The 18,284-nt window shown below is 42.7% G+C and overlaps 1 protein-coding gene across 2 annotated transcripts in view; it reads left to right on the top strand.

Moving 5' to 3' along the window:
- The first annotated feature begins 6,655 nt into the window (after nt 1-6,655).
- Morc4 (MORC family CW-type zinc finger 4) overlaps nt 6,656-18,284 on the top strand; it is a 54,666-nt gene continuing 43,037 nt past the window's right edge. For both annotated transcript variants that reach the window (XM_036175346.1, XM_036175347.1), the window contains exons 1-3: nt 6,656-7,034; nt 7,165-7,237; nt 14,017-14,149. In XM_036175346.1, coding sequence (XP_036031239.1) covers nt 6,933-7,034; nt 7,165-7,237; nt 14,017-14,149 — 308 coding nt within the window. In that variant the 5' untranslated portion in view covers nt 6,656-6,932. The remainder of the gene's footprint in view (nt 7,035-7,164; nt 7,238-14,016; nt 14,150-18,284) is intronic.

Raw genomic sequence — 18,284 nt, 5'->3', positions numbered from 1 at the left:
GTCAAGCTAGATCAGCCCCCAGCCTGATTCAAAATCACTGGTCAGGCCATAAATCCAAAACAAAGTGGAAAAGGATTGCCTTCTAATTAGGAAGTGTGGCATTAGAAACCCTCTCCATCAGTGTGTTTCTGTCTTCCTTGATTTCTTCTGTGTAGTAAGGAAAAAATTGCCAGAAGATGAAGAAGCAAATTATAGCCTGGTATGGTGGTATATAACTGTAGTTCTAGCACCTGGGAGGTAGAAGCAGGAGGATCAGGAATTCTGGGTCATCCTTGGTTGTAGAGCAAGTTCAAGCCATCTGGAGCTACATGAGACATTGTCTCAAAGGCCTGCTCTCTCTCCCCTCAAAGCAAGCAAATGACAGCCGCCCTGTGCTTGTGACATGATTTGTGCAACTAAAGCTAGTGTCAAGTCCTGAACTCAGACCCCTATCAGAGTCACCTGAAGTGGTGTGGGGAGGGTCTGAGAATGTGCATTTTTGACATACTCCCCCAGGTGGTGCGGGTGCTGATGGTCTGGTGTAACATGTTGAGAGCCACAGTCTTAGGTGCTGTGCTGAGGAGACATGAAGGTCAAGTGTCTCTGGACCTGGGGGAACTTGTGCAGAGGCAAGGATTGTATCACATGAAAGAGGTTCTAGCCAACCACAGGCAGGACTCAGCAGCCTACTCCTGGGTCTCAGTAGTTACAAAGAATACAAATTAAATCTCAAACCTCATGGCAAAAAGCCCTGCCCTTTCTGGTGTTTTTGTTGTTGTTGTTTGGGTTGTTGTTTTTTTTAAACTCCTGCTGACATGTCATGCTCTTCCTACTTCAGAGAGTGGTGGGGGGAACTGAGGCACTAATCATCCCCAGAGTCAGTGACCCACGATGAGCCCTGAGTTCCAGAGCAGTGACAGTGACAGTTGAGAAATACCTACAGTAACTTGGCTTGTTGGCCCCACACATGGTAGCTAAGAATGCACATCCTTGAAATGCCCAAATGATGTTTCTTGAGAGAGAGAGAGAGAGACAGACACACAGAGAGAGAGAGAGAGAGAGAGAGAGAGAGAGAGAGAGAGAGAGAGAGACAGAGACAGAGACAGAGAGAGAGAGAGATACAGAGAGAGACAGAGCAAGAAGTAATCTGTGTTCTTAGGATTGGGGGCCTAAGCAGACCAGGGGCAGCTTGAACATGTACTAGGGATTTCGTTGCCATGGGGAAGATTTTGAAGTGACTTCATTTTTCTAGAGTTGTGAGTTATCAAGAACTCTACCAATTTACACACAGTGTTTCTTTACTGCAAAATGGTCTTCAAACCATTGTTTGGATGCTGAAGTTTGGGTTCAGAGGGGAAGAAAACTAAGAGTTACTGAGTTCTGAGAAGCTTTCTTTACAGGGGCATTCCCCCGATGTTACCTATTTGCTTCTCCCAACAACCATGCAGGCAAGACCAACAATTCCATTTCTTTCAATGAATAAATAGCTTTAGAGAGCATAAGTGACTTTTCTAATATCCTACAGCTTATGACCTGGATTCCAACTGCAATCTAGCCCCAAAGCCCCTCCTCCATGTTTACAATTGCCTTGACTTTACTGTTGACACACTCAACCCTCACTAGCTGCAGGGAATGCTGGTGGTCATAGTACACAGAGGATTCTAATTCCAGGAATGGCTTTGTTTGAAGAATGCCTAATGTGCCTAAAGTTGTGCATCATCCTCAGGTGATAGCCTGTATCCAGTGACTGCTCAGAGATGGGCCATAAATGCCTAGCTCTTTGTTGCAAATCACGACCTCTTGGAGCGCACATGTCTTCTTCTGAAATGTCCTGGAAACTGCATCTTAGCTCTACTTCCTTCTCTGTTCAACACTGTTTTCTCACTCCCTGCAGGTGTCTGTCCCTCATCCTTCTGCCCACATGCTCTGGTTCAGTGTGCTTCCTTAGGAAGATTATCTGTTTCTATGATCACAGGCCATTTCAGTGGAGGAGTCAGGACAGGAACCAGTGCCTTCCTATGCTCAGCTTTCCAATGGCACCTGGCTGATCTCCACCCTGATACCTTTCGGGCTTCAGCATGTCCATCCAGAAACTCAGGGTATGTGATCTTAAAAAATAGGTCAGAACATGATAGAAGAAACTCATATACTCCCTGGAACCCACTGTGACAACGCCAAGTATTTCTGTGTGTGATTCCTGCAGGGCAAGGCATTCAACCTTGAAAAAGTGTACAAACCGCATGAAATAACAAAGATCACGTAGAAGGTTCAGAGCTTATGACCCATAGGCCCCAGAGCAGAGGGAAACTGGATTTAATTCCTACAGCTAAGCCCCAGGATAGAAACTAGCAGGGATGCTCCAGGGTTCTGCCACATCCTGTAGAAGCACTTCCTGGTTCTGTGTAGCAAACTCCAAAGTTTCACAATAGCTCAGAACTCTGGAATCCATCTTCCTTCACTCATGTGCCAGCTGCTACAGAAGCCTTGTTTGAGGATGACACAGTAGAACTTCCTGCCACGGCCCCTTGATTGCCCTGTGGAGCAGCACTGATAGAATTTATATAGATCCACTTACTCTCTTGCTTAGGGCTGCCTAGTGGCAGCAATACCAGAGGCCAGGCTCTGGACTCTTATCAGTTCACTTGCCTCTGGGGATCACCTCTGACAAAGAGAGCTGGAGATGGTCTGAGAAATGCTTAAAACCCCAACTGCCAATCAGGACGCTAAATGCTTATCAGGCCACAGACCCCAGATCCCACAATATTAAAGTACATTCCAATGGCCAGAAGCAAGCAGGACAGGAAGCTCACACATACCATCTTAGAAGGCAGTTAGTGAGCCTGGTGAAAGGTGACCAAGGCTGGAATACAAAAACCAAGGGAAGAGCAAAGATTTCCAAATGCTGTGCTGTGCTGATGGAGGAAGAAATGGAATGGATTGCTCTGAAAAAGGAATTGGATGTGTCACCAGACATAGGCATTCCTGTGAAAACATCTCGAAAGCAGACATTTTTACAGAATTATTTATTTTGTTAATGAGTATGTATGTATAGCTGTGTGAGTTTAATCATTTTCTGCACCAAAGTAATACATGAACAGAAATTATTTTGTTGTCTGTACTTTTGTGTATCTGGAAGAAAAAGATAAGTTTTAAAAAGACAAACACAACAAATTATTTATTTTTTTGTGTCTTTACAATTAGTATTTTGTATCTATGGGTTCTGTAGCTATACAAATATTTATATATTTATTTATATACATATATTTCATTTTGTATGTGTATTTATTATACACCTATAATTCCTTACACATATATTTATATTACTTAGTTTATATATTCATATATTGAGGTAGTTTATAATTTAACCAACCTCAGATTAAAAATATTTTTTAACTGAATGGGTACAAATTTTTTTCTTGTCACTTTTTCTAAACAGTACAGCACAACATTGATTTGCATAGCATTTACATTCTTTACATATTAAAAGTGATCTAGAGATTCAAGTATATGAGATAATAAGGTTAGGTTATATGCAATTGCTACAGCATTTTATGCAGGGAAATTGAGCACACACAGAATTTGGTGTCTTTGGGGGTTCTAAAACCAGTCCCCCGTGGATACTGAGTTGACTGGATAGATATGTTGTATAGAGATCTATATGTAAATGCATACATATATTTGATTTCCCAAAGATACCATGTTACACACTGTTGCATGACTTTGTCTTGTGGAGTCTCTTTCTATTTGTGCCAGATAGAGCCAAGAGCGCATCAAAGAAATTATTTTATTCAAATCCAGTTTGGTGAATTTTGGGGGGTTACTTACAGGGGCATAGATGAGGGGCTACTTAGAGGAACATGGGTGATTCATGCTGCTGCTTTGCAAAAAAGCCTTACCCCAGCATGAATAATTCACAAAAACCTGCATCACCAGGGTGCCCTGGGCAACCTGCACATTCTTATGCTGTGAAAGAATTGCCTCTTCCCACCAACTCTTTGCTGTCTATATAAACTCTTACCCAGTTTCCTGAGACTTCAAGGGGGAAGTCAATAAGTCAATTTCTAAAAAAAACCCAAAAAACAAAAAACAAAAAAAAAACAAAAAAACAAAAAAAACCAAACCAAAACAAACAAACAAACAAACAAAAAACATTTTTAAAAAGCCCATAAATTATTTTAAAATGCTCATCAGGGCTTGATGGCACAGACCTGTAACCCCAGCTACTTGGGATACTGAGGAAGGATGGCTGCATATTCAACCTCCTTGGGCTACAAAGTCATTTCAAGGCCAGCCTGAGCACCTCAGTGAGACCCTATCTCACAATAAAAGGTAAAAAGGAAGCTGAAGAGAGTTCGGTGGAAGTGTGATGGGGCATGATGCCCCAGGTCCAATCTCAGTCCACATATACAGAAAGATCTCAGTATAACTAAAATGAAAATGAAAATCACAGTGAGATGACGTCTCACTGGAGTTAGAATGACAAAATGAGAAATACAACAATTGCTGGTATAGAGTGGAGAAAAGGAAAGCTTTATAAAGTGTTGGTGGGGATGCAGATTAGTAGACACATTATGAAGAAGTGTATGGAGCTTCCTCAAAAAATTTAAGCACAGTATTACCACCGAATGAAATCACGGTAGAGGAGACATCTGCACTTGCACGTTTATTGCAGTCCTAGGCACAATGGCTGAATTTTACATTCAACTTAAAGGTCCCAAACCAGGTAACTGGGAGGTAGTTCAGAGAGGCAATCAGCAGCAGAAATGGGGCAGCAGGTATGTAGTTAGAAGGAATAAGTTCTTGTAGGCTACCAAACAATAAGGAGGCTGTGGTGGGCAATATAGCAGTAGACATTTCTAAAGAGACTTTTCGAAACGTTTTCATCACAAACAAAAGATAAATGTAGTGCTGGGCATGGCGGACCTCCCCTATGTCCAAGCACAGGCTCAGGAAGGAAGATAGAGAGAAAGATAGAGGCCTGCCTGAGCTGACTAATGAGTCAGTCTCGAAAACAAAGGGGTCTGTCTAAACAGCTCAGTTAAGAAAGTGCTTGTTGCGCAAGGATAAGGACCTAAGTTTAATCCTTTAAAACAAAACAAAACAAAACAAACAAACAAACAAAAAACCAGCCAGGGTTGGTGTCCTCTTGTAATCCTCGAGACACTGGGGAGACAAACAGGCAGATCACGGGTTTAGGTTAGTCATCCTAAATTTAGTGAATTCCAGGCCGCTGAAAGGCCCTGTCTCAAAAAAAAAAAAAAAAAAACAAGGTAAAGTTGACCTCTGGCTTACACACACACACACCACGCATGCACGCACAGGCGCGGACAGACAGACACAGGCACGTACGCACGCACACGCTCATACACACAAAACCTCCCCACACGAACACATGCAAATGGAGGCTGGAGAGGTGGCTTAGCTTAAAAAAGCACTTGCCATAGGAGCCTGAGGACCAGAGTTCAGATCCCCAGCAACCCCATGAAAGTGTATGTAAGCCCAGTGCCGAGGTGGTAGGGGTAGTCAGGGGTAGATCCCTGGAGCACACTGGCTAGGCAGTCTAGGTAAATTAATGAGCTTCAGATGCAAAAGATAAGGTGGAGAGTAACTGAAAAAGACATACAATGTATGACTTCCACAAACCCCCCACACATGTACACACACGCAGTAAAGGAATGAGGGATGCAGCTTGGTGATAGGTTACTTGCCTGGTGTGCCCTTAATCAAACCTGGGTTTGATTCTAACACCACATGAAAAAAATAAGTATATGAAGGCAACATGCTAACCATCATCATTTGATCAACACAGCATATGTACATGTAGATTCATCTATAACAGGCTTGTCCTTTAAAAGTTGAATATTGGGCCAGGTGAAATGGCTCAGTGGTGCTTGCCACCAAGGCCTAACAACCTGATTTTGATCCCTAAAGCCACATGACATGGTGGAAGGTGAAAACCTACTCCTGAATATTGTGCGCTCATCTTGACATGCGCACACACACACGAAGTAATTAAGTGCAGTAACAAAACCTTTTAAAATAAAAAATCCCGGTTACATGGGGGCTTGGGTGATGGCTCAGTGAGTAAAGTGTTTGCAAGCATGAGTATGGTAGTGTGCCCTTGTAACCCCAGCCACAGAGACACCAGATTTCAGTGTCTGGCCTTAAAACATAAGTGGTGTGCTCACTGGGCAACCACAAGTGTGCAAACACACAAAATTGTATATTAATTTATGTATTCTATAACTTAATCAATCCCCTATTTTGCAGTAAGTAAATTCAGTTTCTCCTTTTATAAAAATCACCCTGCATGCTTGAAGGATTGGTAGGCAGTTTGCCAATTGCATTCTAGAAAGTTCCGGGTGCTTCCATACACTTTCGAAGCAGCTTTTGGAATGATTTCCCTTGGCTCTGGTCTGCTATCTTCCCAGATAGAGAAACTGCAGTCCTTCAAACTTGAAAGACTTGTCTTATCCTGCCTGTTAGTCATGCAGCCTAAGTGGGACTCCAGAAATCCCATGCACGCTCTCCCTCCTCTTGCCACATTCCCGCCCCTCCCCACGCACCGCCATCCGCCCCCCTCCCCTCGCGCTTTTCCCGCTCGGCCGTCTGGCCTATGGCAAACGCCAAGAATTAATTAGGGGCGGGGATGGAGGAGCGTCTGTCAGGAGATCGCCATATTTCTGTACGGCCGTGGGGCAGCCCCGGCAGTCTGTGGGTCAGGAGAGGTGCTGACAAGGCGGGGCAGACGCTGGGCTTCTCCGGCTTTACCCCTCCCGCTGAGGACAGGTGGCTGCAGCGCGCCCCGCCTCTGCCAGCTGCGAGTGGGAACCAGGGAGGGCCAGTCCAGGACGGCCACCGCCAGCTGCGAGTCAGGGGACAGCTCGGTCTAGTGCGGGACAGCCGGCCGAAGGGTCCGGCATCGGCAAACCAGTATCCTGGCGGCCAAAAAAATGCTCCTGTACCGAGGGGCCCCTGCGGGCCCCGGCACGCCGGGCGGCGGTCTGGCCCGGCCGGGCAGCGTCCCGCAGGCCTTCGGGATCCGCCTGAGCACGGTAGGTCTGGGGGGCCCCCGAGGGGACGGACTCCCGCGAGCGTGCGCGGGTCCCCGGGCTGCGGGGGGCGCGCGGGATGGGCCCGGCGGGCCGAGGCCTCACACGGGACGGGACCTTCTCTCGCCCCCAGATGAGCCCCCGCTACCTCCAGAGCAACTCCAGCAGTCACACGCGACCCTTCAGTGCCATCGCGGAGCTGCTAGGTGAGTGGCGAGGGCGGCCCGGGGCCGCGGGTCGCAAGCCCGGGGTAGCGGTGCCAGCGTGGTGCGGTGGACGCGAGAGGAATGCACGAGGCGCGTGGGGCGGGTCTGCCCGGGGTGGCCTGGGGGGCCTCGGCCACCGTGTTCTCTCCTGCTGGTGCTGGTGGTTGGGGCGGGAGGCGGGGGGGGGGGGGGGGGGGGGGACAGGACTAGATCTCGCCCGGAAAACCTAGGAAGCGAGGTGTGTATGAAGACTTTGGTAGGAATCCTGAGCCGTTGTTCTGTCTGGTTCGTGATGTTCCAGTCACTTTAGGATTCTTAGTTAATAATCAAAAAGCAATGCATAAAAATATCGGGCCCCGAGGCGGTTGGGTTCGACGGCGGCTGGCGGCCGACAGAGGGCCCCAAGCTGGCAAAGGAACCGTGCAGAGGACCGTGTAGAGTCGTTGGAAAGATCTGGAAACGACTTCTTTTAACTTTAGAGACAAAGTCTAGGAATGATGGGACATCTCTTAAGAGATGATGACACGAGTGCATTTGGCTCCCTGAGACTGCAGAGGGCTGGGTCCGTAGTCCACGAGCGCCCTCACACCGCTGGAATGAATCCGGAGGACTTAAGGACTTAACCTCTGGGTGCACCGGTGCTTGCTTAAAAAGCATTTTCAGTTGATTCCTCGGAGCTCACTGCATCAGCTTCTGCAGTAACGTTCTGTTCATAAAGCAAAGAAGTAAAGCAGTTCTGCCCAAAATTCAGCAGCACACAAAGCAAGCACATTATAAATATTTCAAAAAAACCCCAAAAGGGAGACAGATTTATGGGGCTAGTTAGCACAGAACAAAAATCTTGAAAATGGCTTCAAAGCTACAGGAATGAACCCCAGTGGGTACGTAAGCCATCGCTGTGGCCATGCCGTGAGACTTGTTTTTGTAATGATGTCGATGAGCGACGGGAAGAGCCAGAAGAGTTATTTGGAAGGTGATGGAGAATTTTGATGATTAGTTTGCCTATAACCCAAAATGTTATATAGTAGGTTACTGATTGCAATCTAGAAAGTTCAGGAGGAAAGTGGCATTGATAAAGTTTGGATTTCCAGGCTGAGGCGACTCTCTATCTTTTAGGGTTTTCAGTATGTCTACAGTGAACCTTCGAATAGTGGAATGAGATCTATGTGCGTGTAGCTTATTTGAAAAAGACAAAGGAGAGAAAACGACAGCATTTTCAATTTGTAATTTAATTTTGAAATACATGATTTGTCTTTTTTTTTTTTTTTTTTTTTTTTTTTTTTTTTTTTTTGGTGATGATAGGAATTGAACCCAGAGCCTCATGAATGCTAAGCAAGTGCTCTGCCACTAAGCTACATCAATGACTTTATATGATTTTCTTTTGTTTTTTCTTTCGTTTTGGTTTTTTTGAGACAGGGTCTCACTATGTAGCCAAGATAACCTGAAATTTGCTGTGTGGATCAGGACACGGAGGTCTGTCTGTGTCTGCCTTCTAAAGCTAGGATTATAATCATGTGCCACTACACCCAACTCACTATATGCTTTTTTAAAGCATTACATTAGAAAAATAGACTTGGCCTAAGATTACTATCAGAAATTCCAATATGTGTATATGATATACATACATATACAAAGATTTTTTTTTAAAAAAACCAAGTCACAAATATTAATAGGGAAAAGGAACATCAGAGTGTTAACTGGTAATCCAAAACTTCCATTTTAGCTTTCCCTCAACGGTTTTCTTTACTTCTGAATTAAGTTTTAGGGGATCACTCATTTGATAAACATGTATGTATTAAATGCCCATTATGTACAAAGTCACCAAGATAGGTAGAAAATGGCTATAATCCAGATCCACATTATTAATAGGTATGACAGAACATGGGAAAAGGTTTACAGTTTCTGTAACAACCATGTAGAAAGTGATGCATGAGCAGAGATGTACATGAGCACTGTAGGAGTACAGACAGAAGAGGGGTGACTGAAGTTTATCAGGAACAGAGGGGTCAGAAAAGGCTTTGTGGAGGAGGGGGGACATTTGAGCAGAGATTTGAAGGGTTGAGATGTGGCTATGGTGAGTGGGGGGACATTCTACTCACAAGGAACAAGTAGATGAACAAAAGCATGAAGACTATCTTATAGGTCCTTAAATTTAATTAGAGCATGGAGTTTACAAACAGTTGAAACTATACACTTTTAAAGAATTTATAAAGCGCTTTCAAAAATATTCTTGTTGCTTTATCCTTGGAAATGAGTAGTATTTTTTTCTTTCAAAGATGAGTAAACAGAGGTTTGGTACCTTTCTAAGGTCAGAGGTCTAGTAAGTGGCTGATTCAAGGCGCAAACACGGGTCATTTGACTTCAAATTCCAAGTAGGAAATGAGGTTGGAAAGGTGAGCTGGAACCAGGATGTGACTGGGAGGCTTGACATTTGACCTGCTGGCCTGACAAGGAGATTTCATGGTTAGAGCTCTGCTTCAGGGTGGTTGATCTTACAGGAATGGGGTTGGAGAAGAGAGATGTGGGTTTTAAAGGTTGTTAGGAAGCTTTTGAAATAACACAGAGGACAGGGAATAGACCCTGTTCGCTAAGACAAATTACTATGCGAAAAAGCAAGATGTAACAGAACCTGAGGGCATATAGAGCAGAAAGAGAGATGGGTTAAAAATAGCTTTAGCTAGGCGGTCATGGCGCACGCCTGTAATCCCTGCACTCGGGAGGCAGAGGCAGGCGGATCTCTGTGAGTTCGAGGCCAGCCTGGTCTACAGAGCTAGTCCAGGACAGGCTCCAAAGCTACAGAGAATCCCTGTCTCAAAAAATCAAAAAAAAAAAAAAAGCTTTAAAAAAAGTTTTGTTTTTTATGTGGGTGAGTGTTTTACCATGTATGTAAATGTACCACATGCATGAGGACGGTGCCCAAAGAGGCTAGGAGAGTGTCAGATCCCCTGGAACTGGAATTGTAGACACTTGTGAACTGTCGTGTGGGTACTGGGAACCAAGCCAGGATCCTCTGCAAGAGCAGCAATTGATCTTAACCATTGAGCCATCTCTTCAGCCCCATAAAAATGACTTTTTAAATAGGAATCAAACTCACGGTTTCACACCTGCCATGTAAGTATTCCACTGAGCTCCAACTCCACTCATAGTTGCCATTTGAATGTAGAAACTCTCTCTCTCTCTCTCTCTCTCTCTCTCTCTCTGTGTGTGTGTGTGTGTGTGTGTGTGTGTGTGTGTGTGTGTGTGTGAGTGTGTGTGTAAGAATAGCATTGTGACCAAAAATGATGGCCTTACTTTTATACTTGTAAATTGCCTTGTAGTGCTATAGCCTATGCAGACATCTATCTACATATTGGAGCAGGAACAGATAGGAGGCTTATGAAATACTATTTCAAAGCAGTCTCCCATTCTTTATCTCTCTTGTCACTGACAGATTTGTTAGGCTCCTCCTTCTCTGCCACTGCCACTGCCAGGTTCTGATATGTGTCTTCAGGCACAGAGGTACAGAACTTGTTTTAAAAGACAAGGAATCAGCCGGGCAGTGGTGGCACACACCTTTAATCCCAGCACTCAGGAGTCAGAGCCAAGCAGATCTTTGTGTGTTCGAGGCCAGCCTGGTCTATAGAGTGAGTTCCAGGACAGCCAGGACTGTTTCACAGAGAAACCCTGTCTCAGGAAAAAAAAATACAAGGAATCATGTAGAGGGTGAGTGTGAAACAGCTTAGGCTATAAGGATTCTCATGTTCTTGGTAACTTGGTAGCCAAAGGCAAGGTGGAGCTAGGACCCTCTCACTGAGGGATGGCACAAACCAAGACAGGAGAGTTAAGACTGTTAATGTTTGGAATTGTGAATCCAAACTAGACAAATGAAGATAGGACAGCTCTCACCTAGCTACTAGGTAAAGGAGGAAGGGTTCTCTTGAATCTGTTCATGGTCTAAATGGGCTGGAATGCGCTCAAAGACCAATTCCCTGAGATGTGATAGGATATTCTACATGTTGGCCTATTCTTACAGAGCTGAACAACAAGGGGTAGGGTTGAAACTGCTTGTCTTGTTAGCACCGTGTAGGTTCATCCATGGGTTGATGATGTTGCTATGCTTGCAGTTGTTGTGGCCTCATGAAAGGCCACATGGAACCAGAAAGTAAGTGCAAAGCTCTGTTTGCTAGTCCATGTCCACTGATCTCAATTTCCCTGATGCTCCATCTGACTCTGACCTCTCTTGGGCCCCATATTCTCTGTCCTTCACGAACCCTCAGCTCATGTCTGACTGCTCCAGACAGCCACTATGTAACTCATGAGCTGCCTCTCTTCAGATTCTTTGGTACACTCCTATAAAACAAACAAATAAAAACAACCTAGTCAAGTGTGGCCTAAACTTTCATTAGAGAGAAAAATAGAAATGATTTTGTTAGAAGCCCATAAACTGACACATTTCATGTCCCAGTATATATGTGTATAATTGGAGTCAGTGTGTATTGTGTGTTTGAATTGTGAAGGTCCATAAAGTATTAGAAAAAAGCCCCTGATATTCATCATTTTCCATGTATAAATGCTATCCAGCTGGTTGACAAGTTGTATTGGTCTCAATGGCTTTGGCTGTCTACCAGCAGGAGTGACTGATAAGAGTCTGCATGCCAAGTAAAATTTCCTGAATGCTGACAGATGTAAAATGCTAGGTCCTTCTGATTAAGGGAGAAAAAAAACCCTGCCTCTTACAAAGTAAAGAACTACATTTCTGTTAATGCTACCTTTGCTTACCAGCCTGTAACTTCTGCTCAAATGTAGCCCCAGTACTATTGCCACATTTATATGGGGCTTAGGTCCTACTTGGATTTTATAGATTGACTATAGTAGACCTCAACCCTTTCTGGAGCTGCCCAGATTTTTTTCAGATTGCAGCCAGTGACAGTTTTATCAATGACTGGCAACACTGTTGTGTCACTTGAAATTAATCTGTGTCTCATTTTATTTGGCAGACATTCCACATGGTTGTAACTGATACTGATAACTATATTGTAAAAAAAAATGTGTACTTTGAGTAAGTGTAATACTTGTTTTGATTGTAATAGATGTTCTCAATGGAGAAATGACATGATTTTATCAACAGTATTGACACAAGTATGTGATCAGGACGCCACGTGGCTGTCTCAGCCTACCTATATGGTATCTGTAAAGCCATATAGAATGTCAGAAAGAAAAGGAAGGATATATAGAAAGGAAGGTCTCTGTTGATTAAAAAAAAAAACTAGTAGAAATTGAAATGATTTAGGTACTTAGCTGTATGAGTCCATTTCCCAAGCATAAATGCATGGTAAATAAAGAAATTTATTTGAATCATGATTCTGGTGCCTGGAATGTTCAAATGGCATCATGCCAGCATCCCTGAAAGGGCCCCCTAGCTGCATCACAAGGCATCATAATGTACCAGAGAAGTCAAAACAGAGCTGGACATGTACAGAAGGAGCCAAACACACAGGGTGGCCTTGGATTGAAACAACCCATTTTAGTGCAAACTAATTCAATCCTTTCAGATGTAACAGTGTCAGTCCCTTCCAAGGTAGCATCTTTGGTGACCTAATTATCTTGTACTAGACTTTGCTTCTTAAAAGGTTCTGCAATCTCTTTACCACATCAGAGACAGAGTTTCCAGCAATAAGCCTTTAGGGGACAAACCATATCCAAACAAAAGTACTATCCAACATTTGAATAGAATGTGCTTCTAACAGGGCTAGTGAACCCTAATGAGACTAGTAATCCACGTCAGTTAATGATTATGTAAACTGGTGCCTATGGTAATAGATGTGGCCTTTCAGATAGTGGTACTCTCTATCATGGAGGACATGTCACATTTACTATGGTTAAGTTTGAATATAGCTGTTTGTGAAGATGTACTTCAGGAGGAACCATGGAAATTTCTATGCGGTTTTCTACATTAATTCAGTTCTCCATTTCAAGCACTAGACAGCCTCACATTTAACACAGATAAGCAGCAGAATCACTATTTCTCTCTAAACAGGCTTGCTGCCATCGCTGGGATTTAAGCAGACAATTAAATGTTTGAATTTTAACCTCTGACTCCTTGAGGTCTTTATAACTATAAACAGGGATAGCAAAACTACCCCCCTCTCTCTGTCTCTCTGTCTCTGTCTCTGTCTCTCTCTGTCTCTCTCTCTCTCTCTCTCTGTGTGTGTGTGTGTGTGTGTGTGTGTGTGTGTGTGTGTGTGTATGTGTGTATGTGTGTGTGTTGAGACGGAGTCTCTCTACTATGTATCTCTTGCTGTCCTAGAACTTGCTATGGAGATGAGATCAAAAAACAGAAGATAATTTTTTTCACAAAGAAAAAGTAATGTGCGTAAGATACTCATTTTTTTTTTACCCAAATTGCTGTTTCAACTTGTTCACTTTATACACCTTTTACTGTGTCCATGAGCTGTAAAATGGCTGAGAGGCAAGAGGTAGGAAAGCCAAATCAAAGCAAAATGCTTTGCAAATAGTACATTTCCCCATAGACCCTGACTTTTGTAAAGAGAAAGTCAGATTGCAGGATCGTCCATTATGTGAGACCTAGAAATCAGCTTCACGGCTCCATCTGCCATCATGCCCGCTGTTCTCCATAACTCAGTAAGTGCACCACTGTTAATGCCTCTTTGCTTATCTTCTGGGATATCCATAGGAAGGAATTCAAGACAAATTTAGGTTTGTTAGTACTGAACTGGAGATTTTGATAGATTATTGTAAAGTGGGGGGTTTCTGGTATCACAGATTTCTACCTTTTGCAGATAATGCTGTAGATCCAGATGTATCTGCCAGGACCGTTTTTATAGATGTCGAGGAAGTCAAGAATAAACCTTGTTTGACCTTTACTGATGATGGATGTGGGATGACACCTCACAAACTCCACCGGATGCTCAGGTAAAAATATCTTTATTCTATTTTGTTATCTTTACTTCACAAACTTTATTTAAGGCTCTATAACTTGTCTGTAATGTTTTAACTTGCCTCTGTTTACCCTATGGATATTTATTAAGCATATCTTAGTGTCAAGATAGTCACAAGTGATTGTGAAACAGACAGTATTTCTGCCTCCGTGGAACTTAGAATCTAGCTGGCAATTCAGATGATTAAAGCAAGTAACCATAATAAAATACTCTACACATAAAAATAGGAAAGCATGAGATGCATGGGGTAAGTACACAGCAGAGCCCAGTCCGACCTCAGAGGTCTGTAAAAGTCTCCTAGTTAGAATGCTGTTCACATTGGAATGTAAAGGATGGGTCAAATTTAACAAGGTAAGAAAGGGTAGGGAGTAGGGAATGGCAGGTCAAGAAGAGAAAATGGTCTAAATAAAAACCTGAATTTCTTCATCTATCTGCTACCTTCTCCAGTTCTTAACTCACCTAAATTCCTTAAGTCACAAGTCCTGGAGTTGGGATGACTCATAGGTTAGAACTGTGAAGGTGCCTGAGCATAAAGAAACCCTGTGAAAGGTAACTAGAAGACATTTGCAGACAATTTCAGAAGGTAGAACTGTAGAACTGTGGGGTTAAGAGGGCATATTTTCTAACTAGTGGAGCTGAAGATAAATCCTTACTGCCATAGCGAGTTCATTTAATCATTTTTAAACGTTTGTGCTTGAGAATGTTTGTGCTTTATTGTCTTCCCATATCACTTGGTGCAAGCTGGGTGTTTCTTCAACCCTTTCCTTCTTTTTTTCCTTTTGAGCAAGATGTGGTTGTTAACTCTCCATGTGCTTCCTGAACTAGAGCATGTAAAATGTGGGTAACAATGGGGCAGTGCTGCCGAGAAGGGAAAGGGCTCGGGATCCTAAAAACGGAAAACAAATTCATTGTGTTGTAGTTTTATTGGAAAGTTTTCTGAATTAGTAGCTGTTTATAGGGAACTCCCTTTGTTCCTTCAAAGAAACAAATGAAATTTGGTCAACGTAAGTGGTTGTGTTTTACTACCCAAAAGTCTGTATATCTTTTACTTTAGTCTTTCTTTTTTAAAAAAATAATACTTTGTTTTATGTGTATGCATGTTTTGCCTACATGTATATGTCTTAGATACCCTGGAGCAGGACCTACAGAAAGCTATGAGCTGCCATATGTGTGCTGGGAATTGAACCTAGGTCCTTTGGAAGAACAGCTGGTGTGCTTAACCAGTGAGCTACCTCTCCAGCCTTAGCTGCTTAGTCTCTCTTAGTTAGAAGAATATCTGAGTGCCAGGTATGGCACTGTGATCTGAGCACTTGGGAGAAAAAGCTAGGGTTATTTAGAGTTCTAGGATTGTCTGGGCCATGAAGCTTTGCCAAAACAAAACAGAGCATACAAAAACTCAGGGAAAGCTCTAGAATATATATCCAGTATGTGGTGAGCTAGAGAGTTGGTTTGATTCCCTGATCCGCAGCATCAGTTTTATTCTCTGACATTAATAATACATACTAAAAAGAAGACAATTTAGATAGGATAGAATTATAATAGTTATGTCTAATTCTGTATTACAACACTTCTCTAAAATTGCTGGTCACCTGTTTCTGTATGTCTTTATGTGTATGTACATGTTTTTGTATTTTGTGTATCTGTGTGCACATGCATGTCCATGTGTGAAAGCTAGAAGTTGATGTTAGATGTCTTCCTCAATTACTCTCTACCTTTTTGTCCCAAACAGGGTCTCTCGTTAAACCTGGGGTTTACCTTCAGCTAGACTAGCTTGCCAGCAATCCCCACATATCCCTGTTTCCACCTCCTCGATGATGGGGTTACAGGCATGCTCTGCCCAGTATAGGATTTCATGTGGGTGCTGGAGACCCAAACTCAGGTCCTCTTGCTCACACATCAAGCAGCTTACTCACTGAGTCACCTCCCTAGCTCCTGCTGATTACCTTACTGACTTCTCCCACAACACCTTATCCCAGTTACATGGGCATCAAACAGTAGGTCCAGCAAACATAAACACCTTTCATTTCATTCTGTGCAACTATTTATGTGAAAGTTGAGATAGATGTAAGAAAGAAGGGAAGAAGAGAATGATTTGAAAATAATTTCGGGGCCCCAAGAGATGGCTCAGTGTTTAAGAGCACTGGCTGCTCTTCCAGAGGTCTTGGGTTCAATTCCCAGCACCCACATGGTGGCTCACAACTGTTTTTTAACTCCAGTTCTAGTGGACCTGACACCCTCTTGCCTCTGTGGGCACTGTATGCATGTGATATGCAGACATGCATGCAGGTAAAACACCTATTTATATAAAATAAAAATCAATAAAATCTTTTTTAAGAATAATCACAACAGGTTGGGGATTTAGCTCAGTGATAGAGCGCTTACTAGTGCCTAGCAAGCGCAAGGCCCTGGGTTCAGTCCTCAGCTACAAAAAACAAAAACAAAAACAAAAACAAAACAAAACAAAACAAAAACCCACAAGTTTCATTCATTCAGTAAATTCTTACCAAATGAATGGATGTATGAATGAATGAATGAATGAATGAATGAATGAATGAATCTGAAGCCAGTGGTAATCTAGAAGGATATGATCATTGCTCTAAAAGTGTTGACAGTATAGCGAAAAAGAGAAGTTGGCTACTGCTAAGGGTAAGTAGGCTCATCCACTCAGAGGTAAGTGGTAAGAAAGAAGAGTGCAATTTCTTTGAGAACATTTGACAGAAGAAATTTAGTCTAGCTTATGAATTTTTTAAAAACTACACAAAGAAATAACATTTATGTGTGTGTGTGTCGGGGGGGGGGTGTGAGGGGGTGGGGGTGGGGGGGCAGGCGCCTGTGTGTGGAATTCAGAAGACAGCTTTCAGTAATTGGCTCTCTCCTTCCGTCACGTGTTTTGGGGATTGAACTCAGGCCTTCAGTCTTGGTGAAAATGCCTTTCTCTACTGAAACATTTGAAGCAAAATATGAAGGATCAGTGTCATCCATTCAAAATTCGGGCCCTTCCCAAAGAAGCCAAATAGGCAGAAACTTCTATAACCATAGCATCTTTTTTCTTGTCACACAAAATACATTTCCCACTGATTTTCACAGAGCATCTTTGTTTTTTGGTTTTTCGAGACAGGGTTTCTATGTGTAGCTTTGCGCCTTTCCTGGAACTCACTTTGTAGTCCAGGCTGGCCTTGAACTCACAGAGATCTGCCTGCCTCTGCCTCCCAAGTGCTGGGATTAAAGGCATGTGCCACTACTGCTGGGCATATTTGTTTTTTATATTTAAAACTTAATTTTAAAAAACTGTGTTAATGAGTATGTAATACAGTGTGTATACTGGATTTTACTTGTGATTAACTTCCAAAATAAACGTGAATTAGCTAAAAGAGATCATTGATTTAAAGGAGATCATTTAGTCTAATTCATACAACCCAAGGCTTCCCACAATTGTTTTTCTAGCAATGCCTTGTACACGACCAGCAAGTACTGTTCTATCTGGTCTCTATAGCCCTAGCCCACTCCAATTTTTGAAGAAGAAAAAGAAACACTCTAAACTTTAGAGGTAGTTTTAAATATTACTACTGTGTAAAGTATTTTTTCTATTTTTCATTTTGTGACATATTTATTTTGTATTTGGAAAAAATACTAGAAGTTGTTGGGCAAAGTATGCGAAAGTATTAAGCCTATAGCCATTCTGTTTGACCTATGACATTTATTGGTATCCTGTGCCTGTTTTTGTGACTCACTATGTTACTCTTCCTGTTTTCAGGCTGATAAACTAGGGTGTGTAACTGAAGGAGCAGTTTCTTTCATAAACACAGAAACCCATGAAAATTAAACTAAAAAAGGAAAGTATGCTCTGAATAGGTAGTTCCTCTAAGCACTTGCCTGGCATGTGAAAGCCTTGTGTTTACTCCCCAGCACCTCAAGGGGATGAACAAAACTAAATCAAAGAAAATCTTTCATTCAGTTTTTTTTAAAGGCCTACTGTTCTATCCTTTTGAGCTTTTTGGATAGTATGTGAATCAGTATATACCATTCAGCAGCCTTTCCCAGCAAGGTGGAAAGCCTCTTTCTAAAGGACAAGGATTAAAAAGAAGCACAAAGCCACAGATTGAAGGCCT

This window comes from Onychomys torridus, chromosome X (genome assembly GCF_903995425.1).
Source record: "Onychomys torridus chromosome X, mOncTor1.1, whole genome shotgun sequence".
Classification (NCBI taxonomy): Eukaryota; Metazoa; Chordata; class Mammalia; order Rodentia; family Cricetidae; genus Onychomys; species Onychomys torridus.
This window is presented reverse-complemented; position numbering and strand designations above follow the sequence as displayed.